At 41.3% G+C, this 24,316-nt stretch overlaps 1 protein-coding gene across 3 annotated transcripts in view; it reads left to right on the top strand.

Annotated features, from left to right (window-relative positions):
• Positions 1 to 24,316, top strand: part of LOC126293652 (ectopic P granules protein 5 homolog) — a 393,414-nt gene that overhangs the window by 55,995 nt on the left and 313,103 nt on the right. For all 3 annotated transcript variants that reach the window (XM_049986936.1, XM_049986934.1, XM_049986935.1), the window contains exons 7-8: positions 4,518 to 4,836; positions 15,870 to 16,066. In XM_049986936.1, coding sequence (XP_049842893.1) covers positions 4,518 to 4,836; positions 15,870 to 16,066 — 516 coding nt within the window. The remainder of the gene's footprint in view (positions 1 to 4,517; positions 4,837 to 15,869; positions 16,067 to 24,316) is intronic.

The raw sequence follows: 24,316 nt of genomic DNA, 5'->3' as shown, positions 1-24,316 counted from the left end.
TGTACTTGAGTGATTTATCACCATCTAGTGTGCTTGCAAGGATTCACAAGAGTTTTGAACACCTTTTTATTTCCAAGTATGGATAATGTGTGTGCTAATTCTCATAAATCCACCCGTTCTACTGTCAGATGGCCGTCACACTAGACCTGTTCCAATTGTGGTGGATCGTCAACTGATACTGCCTTTAGTTGTACATCACTGTTCACCTAGAACTAATGCTGCCAGAAAAACACGCCGAGGACAGAACTGAGGGGTCCCAATGGCAAGCTTGAAGATGAAAAATAAAGTGGATGTCCATTGACATTTGCACCATTGTGCATATATTTTCAGTGCAGTAATTCATATAAAAACCTAAATGGGAGAGAGAAATCATGAGCTTCAGTGTGTAGAGAGATGAACTCCAGTCCAGAGTTGTCATTTATTATTTGATTTACGTACTTTAAATATTACGGAGAAACAATATTTCATTAGGCTTTTGATCAAGACAGTATCAAACAGTTTGCCAGTGCATTGATACAGTGTTGGCAAATAATTATTTTTTTATTTTTGGTTTTCTTCATGGATTTTACATCCCTTTCAGTGGCTGTTTGTTATTTATCTGTGGCCATACGGAATTCTCGGTTCCCCACAGATTGATGGACTGGCATTTGATATATAAATTCACCTATGTTTAACAACAGCAAATAAAGTCAATGTTCTCTCAAAGCTACCTCTTGCCACTTACAACTGATTCAGATAAATATTTATACGGTACTGGAAAGTCAAGATACAATTCAAATCGTGCAAGGAATGAAAGTAACCATTGGCTGTATAGTTGAGATGCTTCATGATTGACATGCTCATTAACACCACTGAGACAGTTTTGAACTTTTTGACAGTGTGCTTTTTAGAAGCTAATTATCAAAAATCTTTTATCTCATTTGCTTTGCAGTCTCACAAGGGCATGGTGCAATCCCACCTTGTTGAAAGATGCCCTGAAATTTTTTCTACAGAAAGAATACATCGAAAGAAAGACCTTATAAAAATTTTAGCTGCTAAGACACAATGAAAGTATTTTTGAAGAATGTTGAAAACTGCCAAATTCTTAGCTGACCAGGTGGCTGGACAGTCGTTCACCCCTACCAGAGCTTAGCAGATCGCCGTTGCGTAACACGGCAGTTGCACATCCTTGGTTGACAGCCCTTCGGTAAACAGGTAACGTGACTCTACGCAATCGTAATTTGTAAAGTGAATTTCAGTTTTCATTGATAGTTTCTCTGAAACAGACATTTACAGTTACTGTTTACTCAATTTTGCAACTCATTTAATGTCCATAATAATTACCAGTTGCTTTTGTGGTTGCGTAAGTGTTAACAGTAGAGATGAAACTGAATTAATATTCATGGGGTTTAACACTTAAAATCAAGCAGTGTGCAAACACAGTTTTGTTTGATAAAATCTGATCATAACTGTACAAATGGAAGAAAGGATTGCACTAAGTAGTTAATACAAATCAAACTGGGACTCACAAAACTGTGAATAAGAAACTGCCCGAAGGATTTACTGTATACAGGGTGGCCACATTGTCGGATTACCCCCACTAATAACCAATATAAACCCCTAAACTTGAGTAAATAACATGAACAGCAGTTCTTTAGTAGAGTTTTCTTCAAGACATGAACCACATAGAGCTGAAGATCTACAAGACTGGGCCCTCTGAATCACTGTTGAGATGACCATTGCCAATTTAAATCTTCTTCAACCTGGTTGAGCAGATTTAAGAAATCGTACAGTGTTCAAAGTGGCAAAATAATTAAGTTTACTTTAAGTAAAAGAGTAGATGAGATGCCATTAATTCATACCTGAGTGAAGATAATGCTTGCTGTTGTCCCCACATCTGATATTCTAACATCAGTCACTCAGGTTTTGTGAAAGAACTGTGATTAAACTGCACCATTTCATTTCGAGGTGAAGAAAACTCTGTTGTGCAATCAATTAATGCTACGATGCATTCATAAACAACAATGTCAGTGATAAGTATGAGTGGATTACTATTTCCACAGATTTATATCTGTCTTCAGGGACCTCAATGCATATTGCTGTTGCGGTCTTCAGTCCTGAGACTGCTTTGATGCAGCTCTCCATGCTACTCTATCCTGTGCAAGCTCCTTCATCTCCCAGTACCTAGTGCAACCTATGTCCTTCTGAATCTGCTTAGTGTATTCATCTCTTGGTCTTCCTCTATGATTTTTACCCTCCACACTGCCCTCCAATGCTAAATTTGACATCCCTTGATGCCTCAGAACATGTCCTACCAACCAGTCCCTTCTTCTTGTCAAGTTGTGCCACAAATTCCTCTTCTCCCCAATTCTATTCAATACCTCCTCATTAAATATGTGATCTATCCATCTAATCTTCAGCGTTCTTCTGTAGCACCACATTTCAAAAGCTTCTATTCTTTTCTTGTCCAAACTATTTATCGTCCATGTTTCACTTCCAACCATTCCATACAAATATTTTCAGAAACGACTTCCTGACACTTAAATCTATACTCGATGTTAACAAATTTCTCTTTTCAGAAATGCTTTCCTTGCCATTGCCAGTCTACATTTTACATCCTCTCTACTTCGACCATCATCAGTTATTTTGCTCCCCAAATAGCAAAACTCCTTTACTACTTTGTGTCTCATTTTCTAATCTATTTCTCTCAGCATCACCCGACTTAATTCGACTACATTCCATTATCCTCGTTTTGCTTTTGTTAATGTTTATCTTATATCCTCCTTTCAGGACACTGTCCATTCCATTCAAATGCTCTTCCAGGTCCTTTGCTGTCTCTGACAGAATTACAATGTCATCGGCGAACCTGAAAGTTTTTATTTCTTCTCTATGGATTTTAATACCTACTCCGAATTTTTCTTTTGTTTCCTTCACTGCTTGCTCAATATACAGATTGAATAACGTTGGGGAGAGGCTACAACACTGTCTCACTCCCTTCCCAACCACTGCTTCCCTTTCATGTCCCTCGACTCTTGTAACTGCCATCTGGTTTCTGTACAAATTGTAAATAGCTTTTCGCTCCCTGTATTTTACCCCTGCCACCTTTAGAATTTGAAAGAGAGTATTCCAGTCAACATTGTCAAAAGCTTTCTCTAAGTCTACAAATGCAAGAAACGTAGGTTTGCCTTTCCTTAATCTTTCTTCTAAGATAAGTTGTAGTGTCAGTATTGCTTCACGTGTTCCAATATTTCTATGGAATTCAAACTGATCTTCCCCAAAGTTGGCTTCTACTAGTTTTTCCATTTGTCTGTAAAGAATTCACGTTAGTATTTTGCAGCTGTGGCTTATTAAACTGATTGTTTATTGAGACCAAAAATTAAAAACTAGACTGTTTAGTGGCCTGGTGCGTCTTTACTTCTCTCTGGTCTTATCTCTGGAGCTAAGGTGGCACAGTACCTACCAATGTACCATCTCTGACCTACTGTCTCTGATGCTCCCCCATTCATCGTTATCTATTTTTGTCCTGCTACACGGAGGCCTCTTTCGTATGGGGGTCTGAGTGACCTGCTCTTCATTTATAACCTCTCCCAACATGTCTGTCTTTCCTTCTGGCCGAAGGAACTATTAGTTCCAAAAACTAGGTAGTGAGTCAATGCACAGGTCTGTGGCTATAACCGGCCAGCTTTCTACATCTACATCTACATCCATACTCCGCAAGCCACCTGACGGTGTGTGGCGGAGGGTACCCGGAGTACCTCTATCGGTTCTCCTTTCTAGTCCAGTCTCGTATTGTTCGTGGAAAGAAGGATTGTCGGTATGCTTGTGTATGGGCTCTAATCTCTCTGATTTTATCCTCATGGTATCTTTGCGAGATATACGTAGGAGGGAGCAATATACTGCTTGACTCTTCGGTGAAGGTATGTTCTCGAAACTTTAACAAAAGCCCGTACCGAGCTACTGAGCGTCTCTCCTGCAGAGTCTTCCACTGGAGTTTATCTATCATCTCCGTAACGCTTTCGCGATTACTAAATGATCCTGTAACGAAGCGTGCTGCTCTCCGTTGGATCTTCTGTATCTCTTCTATCAACCCTATCTGGTACGGATCCCATACTGCTGAGCAGTATTCAAGCAGTGGGCGGACAAGCATACTGTAACCTACTTCCTTTGTTTTCAGATTGCACTTTCTTAGGATTCTTCCAGTGAATCTCAATCTGGCATCTGCTTTACCGACGATCAACTTTATATGATCATTCCATTTTAAATCACTCCTAATGCGTACTCCCAGATAATTTATGGAATTAACTGCTTCCAGTTGCTGACCTGCTATTTTGTAGCTAAATGATAAGGGATCTGTCTTTCTACGTATTCGCAGCACTTTACACTTGTCTACATTGAGATTCAATTGCCATTCCCTGCACCATGCGTCAATTCGCTGCAGATCCTCCTGCATTTCAGTACCGTTTTCCATTGTTACAACCTCTCGATACACCACAGCTTTTAGCTGGAGTGCCACTGCAGCAGCCGCCCTCCCCTCGCAGGTTCATCGCAGACTGCCGGGGCTGGCTGTCGCGGCTGGTGGCTCTGCTGGTGAGACTGGCCACGTGGCGCGACCACCTCTTCCTGCTGCACCACGTTCTGCGCTGCCCCGCCGGCGTCGGCAGCTGGGCCGCGCCTTTCGTGCAGACTCCGCCCCCGCCGCCACACCGACACTGCGCGGGGACGGCGGTCACGCCGGGTGGGGGCGTCGCGGCCGTCGACTCGGCGGCGGTCTTCGCAAGCCCGTACCTGCGCCACGCTGTCGCCGTGCTGGCGACGCTGGTCAGGCCCGTACGGGAGAGGGAGCACTTCTTGGAGCAGGTGAGGGGAGTGAGTTTTCAGTTTGGCACACGAGACATTCATCAGTATCATCCGCAGCTTGTGTGAAAATATCACCCAGTAAACTGGTGACGTATCTCGCCGTATCTCACTGTGTATCCTTCCCACGCCATTAGGTTAGAAGGCCTCGGGAAAGTGCGGGATGGGCTGCAATGTCAAAGGGTGCTTGGCAATTACAGGACGTGCTTGGATCAAGGAACAGTCGGAATTGTAGTTGTAAATTGTTGTAGTTGCGCTGGAAAAGTCCCTGAGCTTCAAGCGCTAATAGAAAGCACAGAAGCTGATATCGTTATTGGTACAGAAAGCTGGCTAAAGCCTGAAATAAGTTCTGCAGAAATTTTTACGAAGTCTCAGACGGTGTTCAGGAAAGATAGATTAGGCAGAATTGGTGGTGGAGTGTTTGTGCCTGTCGGTAGTGGTTTATCTTGTAGTGAAGTCGAAGTAGATACTCCGTGCGAATTGTTGTGGGTGGAGGTTATACTTAACAGCCGAATTAAGTTAATAATTGGCTCCTTCTGCCGACCCCCAGACTCCGATGATACAGTTGCGGAACAGTTCAGAGAAAGTTTGAGTCTCGTAACAAATAAATACCCCACTCATACCGTTATAGTTGGTGGGGACTTCAACCTACCCTCGGTATGTTGGCAAAAATACTTGTTCAAAACCGGTGGTAGGCAGAAAACGTCTTCCGCGATTGTCCTAAATGCTTTCTCCAAAAATTATTTCGAGCAGTTAGTCCACGGACCCACGCGAATTGTAAATGGTTGCAAAAACACACTTGACCTCTTGGCCACAAACAATCCAGAGCTGATAGACAGCATCATGACTGATACAGGGATTAGTGATCACAAGGTCATTGTAGCTAGCCTCAATACCATTTCTTCCAAATCCATCAGAAACAAACGCAAAATAATTTTATTTAAAAAAGCGGATAAAGTGCCACTAGAAGCCTTCCTAAAAGACAATTTCCATTCCTTCCAAACTGACTATGCGAATGTAGACGAGATGTGGCTCAAATTCAAAGATATTGTAGCAACAGCAGTTGAGATATTCATACATCATAAATTGGTAAGAGATGGAACGGATCCCCCGTGGTACACAAAAAAGGTCTGAACGCTGTTGCAGAGGCAACGGAAAAAGCATGCGAAGTTCAGAAGAACGCGAAATCCCGAAGATGGGCTAAAATTTACAGACGCGCGAAATTTGGCACGTACTTCGATGCGAGATGCCTTTAATAGGTTCCACAACGAAACATTGCTTCAAAATTTGGTAGAAAATCCGAAGAAATTCTGGTCGTATGTAAAGTACACAAGCAGCAAGACGCAGTCAATACCTTCGCTGCGCAGTGCCGATGGTACTGTTATCGACGACTGTGCCGCTAAAGCGGAGTTATTGAACGCAGTTTTCCGAAATTCCTTCACCAAGGAAGACGAATGGAATATTCCAGAATTTGAAACACGAACATCTGCTAGCATGAGTTTCTTAGAAGTAGATACCTTAGGGGTTGCGAAGCAACTCAAATTCCTTGATACAGGCAAGTCTTCAGGTCCAGATTGTATACCAATTAGGTTCCTTTCAGATTACGCTGATACTATAGCTCCCTACTTATCACTCATATACAACCGCTCGCTCACCGATAGATCTGTACCTACAGATTGGAAAATTGTGCAGGTCGCACAAGTGTTCAAGAAGGGTAGTAGGAGTAATCCATTTAACTACAGACCTATATCATTGACGTCGGTTTGCAGTAGGGTTTTGGAGCATATACTGTATTCTAACATTATGAATCACCTCGAAGGGAACGATCTATTGAAACGTAATCAGCAGGGCTTCAGAAAACATCGCTCTTGTGCAACGCAGCTACCTCTTTATTCGCACGAAGTAATGGCCGCTATCGACAGGGGATCTCAAGTTGATTCCGTATTTCTAGATTTCCGGAAAGCTTTTGACACCGTTCCTCACAAGCGACTTCTAATCAAGCTGCGGAGCTATGGGGTATCGTCTCAGTTGTGCGACTGGATTCGTGATTTCCTGTCAGGAAGGTCGCAGTTCGTAGTAATAGACGGCAAATCATCGAGTAAAACTGAAGTGATATCAGGTGTTCCCCAGGGAAGCGTTCTGGGACCTCTACTGTTCCTGATCTATATAAATGACCTGGGTGACAATCTGAGCAGTTCTCTTAGACTGTTCGCAGATGATGCTGTAATTTACCATCTAGTAAGGTCATCCGAAGACCAGTATCAGCTGCAAAGCGATTTAGAAAAGATTGCTGTATGGTGTGTCAGGTGGCAGTTGACGCTAAATAACGAAAAGTGTGAGATGATCCACATGAGTTCCAAAAGAAATCCGTTGGAATTCGATTACTCGATAAATAGTACAATTCTCAAGGCTGTCAATTCAACTAAGTACCTGGGTGTTAAAATTACGAACAACTTCAGTGGGAAGGACCACATAGATAATATTGTTGGGAAGGCGAGCCAAAGGTTGCGTTTCATTGGCAGGACACTTAGAAGATGCAACAAGTCCACTAAAGAGACAGCTTATACTACACTCGTTCTTCCTCTGTTAGAATATTGCTGCGCGGTGTGGGATCCTTACCAGGTGGGATTGACGGAGGACATCGAAAGGGTGCAAAAAAGGGCAGCTCATTTTGTATTATCGCGTTATAGGGGAGAGAGTGTGGCAGATATGATACACGAGTTGGGATGGAAGTCATTACAGCATAGACGTTTTTTGTCGCGGCGAGACCTTTTTATGAAATTTCAGTCACCAACTTTCTCTTCCGAATGCGAAAATATTTTGTTGAGCCCAACCTACATAGGTAGGAATGATCATCAAAATAAAATAAGAGAAATCAGAGCTCGAACAGAAAGGTTTAGGTGTTCGTTTTTTCCGCTCGCTGTTCGGGAGTGGAATAGTAGAGAGATAGTATGATTGTGGTTCGATGAACCCTCTGCCAAGCACTTAAATGTGAATTGCAGAGTAGTCATGTAGATGTAGATGTAGACAGTCTAGCCGAGACCGCAGTGCAACTCTGAGCTCCACACCGTCAGTGAATCCCCACTATAGTTCATATTAACCCTTTCCACTCCAATGGCGAGTGGCTCTATACATTGCAAATTTTGTTTTCCACTCAGATGTCGACTTTTGTTCGGTGTGGTCTTTGTAGCTGTCATGTGCTCCATTCTCGAATCTGACTATACACGGCATTGGTACTGTATAGCAATACCATCTGGAGAAGTCCATGTGAACTCAGTGTCAAACTGTAGCTGTTCTGTTGAGAGAAAGGTTGTAATTACTATGTCCAAGTTGGTAGGCACAAAATGTGTAGTTCTTCGTGCACAGTCCTCTCTGAGGAAGAGATTCTAGAGCTTTTAGGGGAACTTCTAATTGAAAACGAGTGTGACAATAATTTTGGTGACGACAGTGATTCATTTGTAAACAGTTCTATTAAAACGACTATGGAAAAAGTCCACCCCAGTGAGTCTCAAAAAATATCACACAGTGAAAAGCTTTGTATTGTAATGCTTATGTAAACATACAGGGTGATTCAAAACTGCTGATGATACAAGTATAGTAATAACATCCAAAAACCAAGAACTAAGTGATGTAATTGTAAATGATGTTTTTCACAAAATTATTAAGTGGTTCTCAGCAAACGGACTCTCTTTAAATTTTGATAAAACACAGTATATACAGTTCCGTACAGTAAATGGCACAACTCCAGTAATAAATATAGAATTTGAACAGAAGTCTGTAGCTAAGGTAGAATTTTCAAAATTTTTAGGTGTGTCCATTGATGAGAGGTTAAACTGGAAGCAACACATTGATGGTCTGCTGAAACGTCTGAGTTCAGCTACGTATGCTATTAGGGTTATTGCAAATTTTGGTGATAAGAATCTCAGTAAATTAGCTTACTATGCCTACTTTCATTCACTGCTTTCGTATGGCATCATATTCTGGGGTAATTCATCGTTGAGTAGAAAAGTATTCATTGCACAAAAACGTGTAATCAGAATAATTGCTGGAGCCCACCCACGGTCATCCTGCAGACATCTATTTAAGGATCTAGGGATCCTCACAGTAACCTCACAGTATATATATTCCCTTATGAAATTTGTTGATAATAATCCAACCCAATTCAAAAGTAATAGCAGTGTGCATACCTATAACACCAGGAGAAAGGATGATCTTCACTATGCAGGGTTAAATCTGACTTTGGCACAGAAAGGGGTAAATTATGCTGCCACAAAAGTCTTTGGGCACCTACCAAACAGCATCAAAAGCCTGACAGATAGCCAACTAACATTTAAAAATAAATTAAAAGAATTTCTAGATGACAACTCCTTCTACTCATTGGCTGAATTTTTAGATATAAAGTAAAAAAAAAAAAAAAAAAAAAAAAAAACTTAATCATTAGTGTCATGCAATATTTTGTGTAATGTAATTTCTTGTACAGACATCTTTTATTAACCTGACACGTTCCACATCATTACGAAGTGTCGTATTCATGATCTATGGAACAAGTATTAATCTAATCTAATCTAATCTAATCTGCTAGTACAGGTTTCTAGGGGCTTTAGAGGGGACTTACCAGACAAAGTTTTGATAAAGAATGCATGTCTGGAAATGTACATTGGGATATAAAGTCAGTTTGAAGTTGGATCACTTACAAATTTTCCACTTCACACTACACACACAAGCTGAGAAGAGGGTATTGTCATCAGTCCCTGTTGTAAGTATGGCATCACATAAAATCTTTGTCAACTACAACAACAGCTGTGAGAAATCAGTACATTTGAAACTAGTAGGGTTGGCTGTGGTACTCCACAGTCGTGTTGCACTCTTGACTTTGAACAGGATATCATTCGTCATGTGGAAGTCAACCTGATGAAGAGTACTCAAAACATTTCCCGTGATCTGATATTCAAACTTATTTTACATCCAACCTTTACATTTCCGGTCTTTGGTTCCTTACCAAAATTACGTCCACTACGTCCCCTCCATAAACCCTAGAAACCTGTATATGAATGAAAGAGGAGTTTTTGTTTTAATGTACATCGTAATTGGTGGTCAGTGGCATCATAGTTTCCACAGAGAGACTCATACAATTTTCTGTGGCGCACTCACTGTCTAGGTGGCGGCGTTTAAATAAGAGTGTACAGAGATGTCCTGTGTCTGCATTTCTGAGTGCAAAGGGTTAGTACAGAAAAACATAACCCAAAAGGCTTCTCTGGGCATCACCAGACATAAACATGTCTACTGGTCACAAATAATGTCAGCAGTGGAAAATCCAAGATGGAATGTAACATTGTTTTGAAAGGATAGTTCCTACTTTCCACATAGTGGAGATGCTGAGTCACAGATACGCACAACAAAAGGACTGTCAGAAAATGATCTTTTGGCCAACAAGGCCTTCATCGCAGACTGAATACAGACACACGCACACGCACACGCACACACACACACACACACACACACACACACACACACACACACACACACGACCACAGTCTCTGGCAGCTAAGGCCACCAAATTACTTTCTCACATTGTTGCGTCCAATTTGTACAGTCACAGTCAGTGTTGTTGTTATGAAATAGCCATTCTATTGTGAATGTTTCCCGTGTGCAGTTCACTTCAGATAATTTTCAATGGCAAAGCTTCTTGCTGATGTATGTTCATATCAGATGTTTTTCATATATAAACTTGTAAAGCACATATGTTGTTCAAATTTCCTCATTCCCTCTCTGACCATCTCCACCTCCTCAGTTTCTTTCCATCTACTTCTTCCCCTCGTCTCTCTGTCCATTTCCTCCTCTCAATATTTCTTTCCATCTTTACCTCACCCCTTCTCTGTCCTCACCCCCTCTCTGTCCATCGCTTCCTACCTTCCTCCCCCCCCCCTCCTTCTCTCTCTCTCTCTCTCTCTCTCTCTCTCTCTCTCTCTCTCTCTCTCTCTCTCTCCACCTCATCTTCCTCCCTCTTACTGTCCATCTTCTTCCTCCCCCCCCTATCGGATGCTCTTCTCTTGTGCTTTCTGGCCACAGTTCCCTTAAAAACTCCTTGGTATCTACCTATCAGATTTGACTTTGTGTCTGACAGATTATAGGTGACACGCTGAAACACTAGAAGGCAGGGGCTATAATGACAGGTCTTGTTTAGTACTATTGTTACACAGGTGTTGCTATTATGTTGTGTGGAAACAACTAACCAAGTAGTTCAGGTATCCAGTGGAAGCACACAAGATGTCCTCCTTTGGAGCCAACAAAATGTTTGAGTTGTGATTAAAAAGTATAGGGTATTTTCATTTTTTGGAAATTATTTTATTTATTTGTCTACATTAACATTATCTCTTTCAAAATAGTTCCTATTAGACACACACTTATGGTAGGACTTCTTCCAATCCTCAAAACACTTCTGTAACTTGATTTTTGGGATAGCACTTAGCTCTTTCAGTGATGTATTTTTAATCTAAGCTGTGCTCGTAAAAAGATAGTTCTTTAAGATTCTTCTTATTTTTGGAAACAGGAAAAAGTCACACAGGATCGTATCTGGTGAGTATGGAAGCTGAGGCATTATTACAGTGTCATTTTTCACCAAAAATTCACAAATTAGCAATGAAATGTAAGCAGATGCATTTGGCACCAAAAGATTTCATGGTATGTGCCATTTGTGCCAGTGGATATGCCAACATTATCAGCAACTCCTCTGATTGTGATTTGGCAATCGTTCATAATCATTTCTTTAATCTTTTTCACATGTTCATCAGCTGTTGTGTTTGCCCGATGATAGGTGACATGCAGCAACACTAAAAGGCAGGGGCGTCAGAATGTTCGGCATCTTGTCTTCAAGGCCATCTTGGAAATGCTTACACAACTTGTAAACTCTTGTTTGACTCATAGGAGACCTGCCAATAGCAATATTCAGAATTTCTAAAACTGTTTTTTACATTTTATTCCATTTTTATAGCAAAATTCCCTGATTCAGTTTTAAAACAAATCAACAATTTCACTCCTAACCAAACATGTGTAACCTTCTTGACAACTGATGGCAGACTAAACATGCAATATGGCTACAGTGTACAGATATGTTTCAGATACATTTACTGGCACAAAAACGAAAAATCACAAAAATTGTACTACAACCTGTGAAATTACGAAGTTGCTGATACTTTCTGTGTGTGTGTGTGTGTGTGTGTGTGTGTGTGTGTGTGTGTGTGCGCGCGCGCCCACACACACACACACACACACACACACACACACACACACACACGTGTTGTGCTGGCACTGATGCTGCACTGGGTGTTGGATATGAATACAGAGCAGACACTTATTTCTTGCTGCAAAATAATATTTATTTACATATCAGATACTTTTTGTATTAAATGAATCTTCAGTGTATTTTTCTGGAATGATTCAGTTTTGTTTTCAGATGTGTTCTTGTAGATTTGGAACAGTTATGGCCATAATTTTAACACAAAAATTAAAATGTTAGTTACAGTTACACATCAATCCTGGCAAAATATGTGCTTCCTCTCAGAAGGTAAGAGATTCAAAATTCAGAACATATGCTGCCTGAGAAACAAAGTGCAGTGCCCAGATTGGGAGGAGCAAATAAAATCAAATTTCACAGGTTGAGAGGGAGGGTGTGTGACATAATTACAGTAATTACAAAACTGTGCCAAATTTCCAAAGAAGTTGGTAGTATGAGCCCACTTATCATTATGGTGTTGCTACCCTTCTGGTCTGGTGTGTGCTCTAATTTGGTTTGGAATGTTGTCGTAAAACTATTGTATCCACTCCTCAGGCAAGCTGAGTTGGCAAGTTGGCACTGGTCTTTGATAACCGGGATACTGCTACCGGGACATAATTGACGTCTGAGTTTGTCCAACACGTGTTCTGTCAGGGACAGATCTAGGGCTCTTGCCAGCCATGCGAGTACCTCAACAGGACGGAGACAGTTCATAGAGACACTTGCCACACGTGGGTGATCATTGTCCTAGTGAAAAATGCCTCCACAATCCTGCTAGACAGGTAGCACATGAAGTTGCAGGATAACACATAATTTTGTCATTAGATTTCCCACAGTCACTTCCAGCTGTGACCTGAAGTCATAGTCGATGACTCCTCACACCAAGATGCCTGGAGTAACACCACTGTACTACTCCAAAACATTGGAAGAATGGGGTCTCTCTGGGGTAGTGCAGAAAGGTAATTTGTAGTTGAACACAGTGCCACACCATTTACCAGCAGTCCGTGCTCCCTGGTTGCAGCACCACTCCAAGTGCAACCATTTGTGTTGTGGTGCATACGTGTGGGATAATAACTCCGTATCTCGGCTGCTGCTAATCGCCAACCAATGGTGGGCAATCACACTCAGCTTTGCAGGGAATTCGTTACTTGATATGCAGTCTGATGTTTTCCTGGGATACTTTTAATGTGTAGAATTCTCGGGTGTCCTGCTGGGTCATGTCTTAATTACTCTGGCGGGAGTCGAGCGGCAGTCATCAGCGACCACCTGAAGATGGCAACAAGTCTGTTTCCCAAAATGTTGTGGAGTATTTACAGTGTGAGTTGGTCGGACATCTGAGAATTCTACTAGCCCGTTACTTGTTCTCAGATGCAGGCACAAATGTGTTACGATGTCCTCGGTACATGATACAACAATCAGCCCTTGTTACAGAGGGACGTATTTGACCAGAAACCTGATGATGACTATTCAAAATACCCATCTGTGTACTGCCGGTCTACAGTGTCCAAAGGGCACAATATTTGGGCGATCAAACATATCGCCATCATTAGGTGAACTGAGGGACTGAGCTACTGTGAACGTGCCGGCACGGAGATCTGTACGCTATGGCTGCCCAGCGTACTCCTCCTGGACAGCCATAGCGTACAGATCTCCGTGCCGGCACTTTCACAGGAGCTCAGTCCGTCAGTTCACTTGATGATAGTGACATGTTTGATCGCTGAAATATTGTGCCCATTGGACACTGTAGACCGGCAGTACACCAGTGGATATTTTGATTATCAAATACGCTGGGAGAAACTCAAGAATCACTGATGATGAGTATCTGTGCTGTCATGTTGCCACGGAGTCCAACATCAGATGTTGCACGATTTGACCTGCTTGGCAAATGCAGACCCACAATGAGGTCCTTTCCAAACTCTGTCAGGTGCAGATACTGCTGTCTTGCATGAGTACACGGTATCTCAGTACCCTTCACAGGGATCATTCAACATCTGAAACTGTTCACACCCCTCATATATCCTACCAGCCCTGGTAACAATGTTAAATATGAACAACACTAATGCATTCTGGTGGCCTGTTAACTGTAAGTAACAGTTTTCTCATGTAAAAAAATGCAATTTTAATTATGTAAAAGTTATTGTGTGAACTGTTTCTAATTGGTAAGCATTACATCTGAAAACAAAACTGTATTATCTGAGGATAAAATATATAACATTTCAGGAATGTATATCAATATTATAATCAACATTTTACATTTGCATCTATACTCATAAATCCCCTGTGAAGTGCATGGCAGAGAGGGTACCTCCTAGTGTACTAGTTATTAGGGCTTCTTCCCATTCCATTCATGTATGGAATGTGGTAAAAATTATTCCTTAAATGCTTTTGTGCATCCTGTAATTAGTTTAATCTTCTCCTCACGATTGCTGTGGGAGTGATGTGTAGGGGTTGTAGTATATTGCTAGATTTATCACTCAAAGCTGATTGTTGAAAGTTTGCAAGTCAGTTCCTTTGGTATTGTTTGTGTTCATCGTCAGTTGTCTGCCAGTTCAGTTCTTTCAGTGTTTCCATGACACTCTACTGTGTGTCAAACAAACCTGTGACTGTTTGTGTGCCCGTCTCTGTATATGGTCAATATTCACTGTTACTCTTACTTGGTATTGGTTCCTCACACCGGTGTAATATTTAAAGATCGATCACAAAGTGTGCTTTGTAAGCAATCTCCTTTGTAGACGACTGCAATTCCTTAGTAACTTGCCACTTAACCAAAGACTGCTACCTGCTTTACCTACGACTGAGTCTATGTGATCATTCCATTTCATATCCTTACAAGATGTTGCATCCAGGCAAGTATTTGTGCAAGTTGACCATTCCATCTGTGATTAATTGATATTGATATTGTAGTCATAGGATACTAAATTTGTTGTATTGCGAAATGTACTGTTTTCATTTCCGAACATTTAAAACAGGTTGCCAAATTTTGGAACACTCTGAAATTTTATCACACTCCAACTGCATAACTCTGCAGATTTTTTCAGACGTTACTTCATTGTAGATGACAACATTCTCTGTGAAAACTCTGGGGTTGCTATTAATATTGCCTCTAACATCATTAATATACAACATGAACAGAAAGGATCCACACACCTTTCCTGTTCCACAAATGAAATTAATAATACTTCTGTTGGTGATCTTTCAAGATAACATGCTGTGTCATCTGTACCAAGAAGTCTTCAATCTAGTCCTATATTTTACGTGGCATACTGTACAATCTTAGTTTCAAAAGAAAGAAAATGGCACTTGAATTGATAAAACGAATATTATTATACTTCCTGTGCGATAAGGCCACACCTTCAAAACTGAAATAACTGTGTGTTAATAGTTACACGACACAGGTTTTCGTGTTTGATTGTGCTAAGAGCGTTACAGAATAATGAAGTATAGTTTCGAGATTTTATGAGACTTTTGAGTGAATGGTTTTGTAAAATGGTAATTAAATCAAGACCCTAAGCTGCTGACATGCGTTGATATACATCAGTGGGGACAGTTGAAAATGTGTGCCCTGACTGGGACTCGAACCCGGGATCTCCTGCTTGCATGGCAGACGCTCTATCCATCTGAGGCACCGAGGGCACAGGGGATGGTGTGATTGCAGGGATTTATCCCTTGCACCATCGGTGACCGTGCAGCTCTCTGGAATGAAATGATAATTAAATGAAGACCCTAAGCTGCCAACCGGCTTTGATATGGTTTTGTGTTGCAGGCACCACTGAGGGGAGACCCGGCACCGTCGGAGCCGTGGGTGCTGGTGGACTCGGACGGAGAGGAGGACGAAGACACTGAAGTCGGACGAGGGTGTGGGGCCGTTCTCCGGGAGAATGACCTCGTGGCCATTCTCAATCAGATCCCATTTGACGCAGTGTTTCGCCACGTGCTGCTGGTCGACAGGAGGGATGACAGGTACATTCTGATTTACATATACTGGGTGACTGTAGTTACAGTTTCAAAATGCTAAAAAAAGAAAAAAAAAAAGCCTTTGCTCTGAATGACGTCAAATTTGACTGAAATATTGTCAAAGAACGGGGAAATGGTATGCGGGGGAGGGGAGAATAATGAAAATTTTATGACTAGATGGCATTGCAAGCAGTAGAACATTGTAAATAAAAAAATGCGGGGCACACAGATGTTCCTCAGTTCACATCTCAGACATCCGGCATGACTGTCTCGATGCAGGATCGCACACTTCCGGTCAAACTCTATTACAAGAATTCTGACTGTGCATCAGTAGATCTGCAGAAGTTCTGGACACATCATATGAGGAAATGGCAAGCTGAATTTCAGATGTGTGATGCATTCTACAACTGTTCCAGATTCCAGACAGAAGCTTTTCTGCGACAAGGAAATTTATTATATTTGAAAGGATAAAATGTTCAAGAATTCTTAGCAAACGGATGTTTAAGACACAGGTTGATGATTTTATGGGTCCATTCTTATATTCTTCTTATATAGAGGAGTCACCTCCACCTTTTTTTTAGTCACTTGGGACATTGCTGTTGGACTTAATTTTGGTTTTAATAGACATAATATTTTTGCTAACTGGAATGAATACTACCGCTCTTAGGCTGTCTAATCAGTCATTCTGATATACGAGGGATGACTCAAAAATAATGAGAATTGTTTTACAAAAAATAATGAATTTTACAAAACATTTTCAAAACAGAATGTCCTTCAGAATAGTGTCCGTCAGACATAAAACACTTGTGCCTACATTTTTGCCATTGGTGGAAACAGTTATTAATTTCTGAAGTTATACTGTTTATTGCCACCCCCCCCCCCCCCCCCCAAGGATATACTTTCTTTCCTCTCTTCTTCTAAATCATGAAAATTCTTCCTTTTCTGATTTCTTTTAACTCTTGAAGAAAATCATAGAGGGCTGGACCCAGAGATTAGGCTGGGTGAGAAACAGCTGCCATTTCGTTTTTGATCAAAAACTGCCTGACATTTGACACTGCATGTGCAGGGGCATTTTGGTGATGGAGCAGGCTGTGCTAGGTGGTTGTATCAGGACATGTCTTGCATCTGGCTCTTTCACAGGAATATGGACTAAATGGAAATGGGAGAATGGAAGCTATCTCAGGATCAACTAGGAAGTTGTGTAGGTGTGCCTCATTTCCAGGCACAGAGATAAGTAGTTGAAGCCTTGTCATTTATTTACACAACATTGTTTGTTCATGTTTTTGATTCATGGTAAGTTAATTACTGTAAACTATGTTCAAAGTATTTATTATCCCCACTGGGAGACACCACTATGGAGGCAGATGAGCTGTCGTGGGTAGGACAGTGCACTACTGTGGACGATTGCCATGCAGGCCACATGTGACATGTGGCAGCGGCACATCCACTGACAGAAGTGTTTACCTGTGAATGACTGTAAGCCAGGCACAGCATCTGTAATGGCGAGTTAAACCTCCGCAGACTTCGCCTCATGGCTCGTGCTAGCCATTTCTGTGTGCTCTAATATTGACCACCTGCATGTACTGTGTGTTTTATTCACCTTCGTGCACATCTCTGTGCAGGTTTAGAATTTCTACTTTCATGTAGATTGACTCACATGGTGAGTTTTCATTTCACCGTGCAGGTTTCTGCCCCCTGGCCTATTGTAGAACGACCAACAGCCCTTGTGCTGACAGCGTTGAATTGCAGAGTGTGGTTTATTTGTCTCCTAACGAATATAACCTAAATAATTTGATTCAAGTACAGGAGACATGTCAAAACCGTGGCAAAATTTCACCATAAACTGCTGATCGTGACAAACAGCATAATAATAATAATACAGTTTTGTTATATATACATACAATACAATTTAACACTTAATTAACCCATGCTCCAATTATCATTTCATCTTCTGTGCATTCTTCTATTGAACAGTGGCATTTCTCCCATAGAATCTGCTGTAGCCTCATTTTTAAAATTTCTAGCTTCATATCAAATATATTGTTGAGGGGCATTGTCATGCATGTACTGATATTAATAAATACTACAAAGGACCTACATCTCAGTTGTAAGTTACTGTTTCACTGATATCTCCTGTCTGGCTCGTGTCTGTGTATGTATGTATGGATGTGTGTGTGTGTGTGTGTGTGTGTGTGTGTGTGTGCGCGCGCGCGCGCGCGAGTATATACCTATCCTTTTTTCCCCCTAAGGTAACGAAAATTTAATAGTAATGGGTGACTGGAATTCGAGTGTAGGAAAAGGGAGAGAAGGAAACATAGTAGGTGAATATGGATTGGGGCTAAGAAATGAAAGAGGAAGCCGCCTAGTAGAATTTTGCACAGAGCACAACTTAATCATAGCTAACACTTGGTTTAAGAATCATGAAAGAAGGTTGTATACGTGGAAGAACCCTGGAGATACTAAAAGGTTTCAGATAGATTATATAATGGCAAGACAGAGATTTAGGAACCAGGTTTTAAGTTGTAAGACATTTCCAGGGGCAGATGTGGACTCTGACCACAATCTATTGGTTATGACCTGTAGATTAAAACTGAAGAAACTGCAAAAATGTGGGAAATTAAGGAGATGGGACCTGGATAAACTGAAAGAACCAGAGGTTGTACAGAGTTTCAGAGAGAGCATAAGGGAACAACTGACAGGAATAGGGGAAAGAAATACAGTAGAAGAAGAATGGGTAGCTCTGAGGGATGTAGTAGTGAAGGCAGCAGAGGATAAAGTAGGTACAAAGACGAGGGCTGCTAAAAATCCTTGGGTAACAGAAGAAACATTGAATTTAATTGATGAAAGGAGAAAATATAAAAATGCAGTAAATGAAGCAGGCAAAAAGGAATACAAACGTATCAAAAATGAGATAGACAGGAAGTGCAAAATGGCTAAACAGGGATGGCTAGAGGACAAATGTAAGGATGTAGAAGCTTATCTCACTAGGGGTAAGATAGATACTGCCTACAGGAAAATTAAAGAGACCTTTGGAGAGAAGAGAACCACGTGTATGAATATCAAGAGCTCAGATCGCAGGCCAGTTCTAAGCAAAGAAGGGAAGGCAGAAAGGTGGAAGGAGTATATAGAAGGTTTATACAAGGGCGATGTACTTGAGGACAATATTATGGAAATAGAAGAGGATGTAGATGAAGACGAAATGGGAGATACGATACTGCGTGAAGAGTTTGACAGAGCACTGAAAGACCTGAGTCGAAACAAGGCCCCCGGAGTAGACAACATTCCATTAGAACTACTGACGGCCTTGGGAGAGCCAGTCATGACAAAACTCTACCAGCTGGTGAGCAAGATGTATGAGACAGGCGAAATACCCTCAGACTTCAAGAAGAATATAATAATTCCAATCCCAAAGAAAGCAGGTGCTGACAGATGTGAAAATTACCGAACTATCAGTTTAATAAGCCACGGCTGCAAAATACTAACGCGAATTCTTTACAGACGAATGGAAAAACTGGTAGATGCAGACCTCGGGGAGGATCAGTTTGGATTCCGTCGAAATGTTGGAACACGTGAGGCAATACTGACCTTACGACTTATCTTAGAAGAAAAATTAAGAAAAGGCAAACCTACGTTTCTAGCATTTGTAGACTTAGAGAAAGCTTTTGACAATGTTGACTGGAATACTCTTTTTCAAATTCTAAAGGTGGCAGGGGTAAAATACAGGGAGCGAAAGGCTATTTATAATTTGTACAGAAACCAGATGGCAGTAATAAGAGTCGAGGGGCATGAAAGGGAAGCAATGGTTGGGAAAGGAGTGAGCAGGGTTGTAGCCTCTCCCCGATGTTATTCAATCTGTATATTGAGCAAGCAGTAAAGGAAACAAAAGAAAAATTTGGAGTAGGTATTAAAATTCATGGAGACGAAGTAAAAACTTTGAGGTTCGCCGATGACATTGTAATTCTGTCAGAGACGGCAAAGGACTTGGAAGAGCAGTTGAACGGAATGGACAGTGTCTTGAAAGGAGGATATAAGATGAACGTTAACAAAAGCAAAACGAGGATAATGGAATGTAGTCAAATTAAATCGGGTGATGCTGAGGGAATTAGATTAGGAAATGAGACACTTAAAGTAGTAAAGGAGTTTTGCTATTTAGGAAGTAAAATAACAGATGATGGTCGAAGTAGAGAGGATATAAAATGTAGACTGGCAATGGCAAGGAAAGCGTTTCTGAAGAAGAGAAATTTGTTAACATCGAATATAGATTTATGTATCAGGAAGTCGTTTCTGAAAGTATTTGTTTGGAGTGTAGCCATGTATGGAAGTGAAACATGGACGATAACTAGTTTGGACAAGAAGAGAATAGATGCTTTCGAAATGTGGTGCTACAGAAGAATACTGAAGATAAGGTGGATAGATCACGTAACTAATGAGGAGGTATTGAATAGGATTGGGGAGAAGAGAAGTTTGTGGCACAACTTGACTAGAAGAAGGGATCGGTTGGTAGGACATGTTTTGAGGCATCAAGGGATCACAAATTTAGCATTGGAGGGCAGCGTGGAGGGTAAAAATCGTAGAGGGAGACCGAGAGATGAGTACACTAAGCAGATTCAGAAGGATGTAGGTTGCAGTAGGTACTGGGAGATGAAGCAGCTTGCACAGGATAGAGTAGCATGGAGAGCTGCATCAAACCAGTCTCAGGACTGAAGACAACAACAACAACAGGTAAGTCTTTCCGCTCCCGGGATTGGAATGATTCCTTACCCTCTCCCTTAAAACCCACATCCTTTCATCTTTCCTTTTCCTTCCCTCTTTCCTGACGAAGCAGCCGCCAGTTGCGAAAGCTCGAAATTCTGTGTGTGTGTTTGTGTGTTTTATTCATTGTGCCTATCTACCGGCACTTTCCCGCTTGGTAAGTCTTGGAATCTTTGTTTTTAATATATCTATCTCTTTAGCTACATCTGCATACATACTTTGCACATCACCATGTGATTTGTGGCAGAAGGTACCTTTTACCACTATTAGTCATTCCCTCTCCTGCTCCCCTTGCAAATTGAGTGAGTGAAAATCAACTATCTATATGCCTCCCTGTGAACACCGATTTATTTTGCCTTGTCTGTGTGGTTCTCACACCAGATGTATTGGTCAAAAACACAGTGAATAATTTTATGACTGACAAAGTACTAAATGTACATGGAAATTGATTTAATCACCTTCCAAGTATTGTCATTGGCTAGCAGTTCGATTATCCCAATGTTGAATCCACAGTTGGAAGGATTTCTGGAAGGTTTGTTTTGGAAGGGCATTCATATGCTCTGTTGTGGTCCTCTGAATACCAGACATATTGTGAAAACATTTTGCTTTAAAACTGTTCTAATTTTAGGGAAGATACAGAAGTTGCATGGTGCTAAATCTGGTGAGGAAGGCAGATGTAGACAGGAACACTTTCTCCAGCCAAAATCTTATGAATTGAAAGCGAGGTGTAGCACAGCACATTGTTGTGATGAAGGAGGGAGCCATTGGTTCATTTTTCTGGCCTCTTTCTTTGTACATCATTTCACAAACATTGTATTTCCACAGACCATTCCATGAATTACGACGACACAAAAATTTTGGCCCATACATCATACTTTTGGAGCTCGATTATCAATGAATCTGTGGAAATAAGATTGTCTGACAATGAGACTCTCATCAATCGAGATAATGGTTATCAGCTAAACTCTGCTTGGAATCCTGTTATAGAGAAACTTCGTAGTCGACGTAGTTATCTGCATAAAGATGGAAATCGACCTGATACCGATACGCCAGGCTTTCACAGTGGAGGGCGCGAGGCGCAGCGCACGGAGTCGTTATGAACGCACACGCTGAGCAGTGCATGCGCAATGTCACCTCAGTACGGCTTTAAATAGCAGAGCTCAGCACGTACTCGCCAGTAGCACTACAGTGGCGCTCACCTGAAGATGGCCAGAAGACTCTGCGCCGAAATATCATGGCAGGACGTTACTGATATCCGGCAGTTCTCCCGTGTTTTTATGGAACAGGTCAGTATGTGTTGCAACTTGATGCTGTCAGTCTTAACAAATCAGCCTATCGGACAAATTATGTCAAATGGTTGTAGTGTAAGCAGTTGCTGCTAAATGAATTCATTCACCAAAAGTCTGGGAACAAATTTTGCACTCACTCGTTTCATTTACAAATTACTAATTAAATTGCTTTGCAGGGACCCATGCAGAAATCTGAGTTCTTTGGTGAACACTCTGTTATTCGTCTGTCTGAACAAATAATTTTTGCCACATTTTGCACATCTTCTTCAGATTTTGGGTTGCTGAATGTCCTGAATGTTGCTCGTCTCGCACTGACTCATTTACATTTTTAGATTGCTCATACCACATGTAAACAGTCTTCAGACCTACAGTATTATTACCATACACCAGTTCCAACATTTTTTGAGTTTCTTTGGTGCATTTTTGCTGCTTGAAACGAACTTAATGTTTACATGTTGTTCAAAATCCACGTTTGGGAATATATGGGCTTTTTAGCACCAACCCATGTATAAACTTTCTCGTATTCATATGTGCTTGCACATTCAAGTAACTTCCCCTGTCTTGTGCATGTCTATAGATAGCAGGTCAGGCTTGTAAGTGAGCGACCGTTTGTAGTTGCAGTTCATGGTGGGTCATGGCCCATCGAACATAGGCTGGTGTGAGGTGGAGCGTACACCATTAAGTTAAGTAGTGGTTTTGACGTTGTACATATGTACTGTTTGTGTTTTCCTTTTCTTTTTCGTTTATAAATGTTTAGCTACGCTGTTCTTTTAATCATTGATAAAGGTCTTCTTAGGCACTTGTGGGTTTTATTGTTGTTCTGAAGAAGGTGTAGTTATCTACGCCAAAACCTGGGTTAACACTTAACACTAGGTGCTTTGTTCGCAATCGAGGCGGGTTTTTAGTTTTTTAATTTGGTTTACAATCAGTTTAAACTTTGTAAGTACTCTATATTGTTTTTTTTTTTTTGGAACTAAATGATGACACACTGTAATGATTTATACCAGACTGTTATAGCACAATCACAAGTCGGCAAGAGTGCGCAACTAGAAGAGACTCGACTAGTCAGGTGACCGGACTGTTCTGCATGTGATCCTACTGCACCACGCGAGAGAATGTGTCAGGGCACGAGCAGCAAAATAACCCGTGATGGAGGAAACAAGGACGACATAAAAAGCAGACTGACACGGGGAAAGAGGACATTCCTGCCAACAGAAGGTTGCTAGTATCAAACATAGGCCTTAATTTGAGGAGGCAATTTTTGAGAATGTGTGTGTAGAGCACATCATTTTATGGTAGCAAATCATATACAGCGCAAAAACTGGAACAGAAGAGAATTGGAGCATTTGAAGTGTGGTGCTACAGAAGAATGTTGAAAATTAGGTGGATCGATAAGGTAGATAATGAGGTGGTTCTTCGCTGAATCAGTGTAGGAAATAAGATACTGAGACACTGATGATAATAAGGAAGAACGTGATAGATGTGCTATGATGTCGGGGAATAATGTCTAGAGGGAGCTGTAGAGGGCAAAAACTGTATAGGCAGACAGAGATTGGTATACACCCAGCAGATAATTGAGGATGCAGGTTGCAAGTCATACTCTGAGACAAAGAGGTTAGCACAGGGGGGGAATTTGTGGTAGGCCACATCAAACCTGTCAAAGGACTGGTGAGAAAAATTGAGGGGGAGAGGGAGGGAGGGGGAGGGAAGAGGGGCACCTGGTGGAGAACCTGTACAAGCTATAGCTGCTGAAGAGTGACATGTGGAGTACTCAGGGACACCAATGCCTCACAGAGCAGCATTGGAACTGCCTGACTTATATGAAAGCCTATGTCTCACAAACCTTCATTATACTGTTTGACACCTTCGATAATATTAGGTTGGTGTGTAAGTTCATAACATATAGGTTTATTTATCAGTTGTCATTTTTTATTTGTAGTTAACTGATGCCATTGGCATTTACATACTGTCATTTCATCATTTGGAGACAGTGAGTGGAGCTGTCGATGCTACAAAATGGAGTGCCAAATGGAGAAATTGGAACTTTTCTGACGTATTCTTACTTTTGAGTTCAACAGAGGGGCGACAGCAGTGGAGACAGCCAGAAACATTTGCGCCGTGTGTGGGGATAATGCCATTGGAGAGAACATGGAAAGAAAATGGTTTTCTCATTTTAAGGAGGGTTGTTTTGACATTAGTGACTCGCCACATTCAG

The sequence above is a fragment of the Schistocerca gregaria genome, chromosome 10, assembly GCF_023897955.1.
Source record: "Schistocerca gregaria isolate iqSchGreg1 chromosome 10, iqSchGreg1.2, whole genome shotgun sequence".
Classification (NCBI taxonomy): domain Eukaryota; kingdom Metazoa; phylum Arthropoda; class Insecta; order Orthoptera; family Acrididae; genus Schistocerca; species Schistocerca gregaria.
The sequence above is the reverse complement of the archived record's forward strand: the minus strand, read 5'-3'. Positions and strand labels throughout refer to the sequence as shown.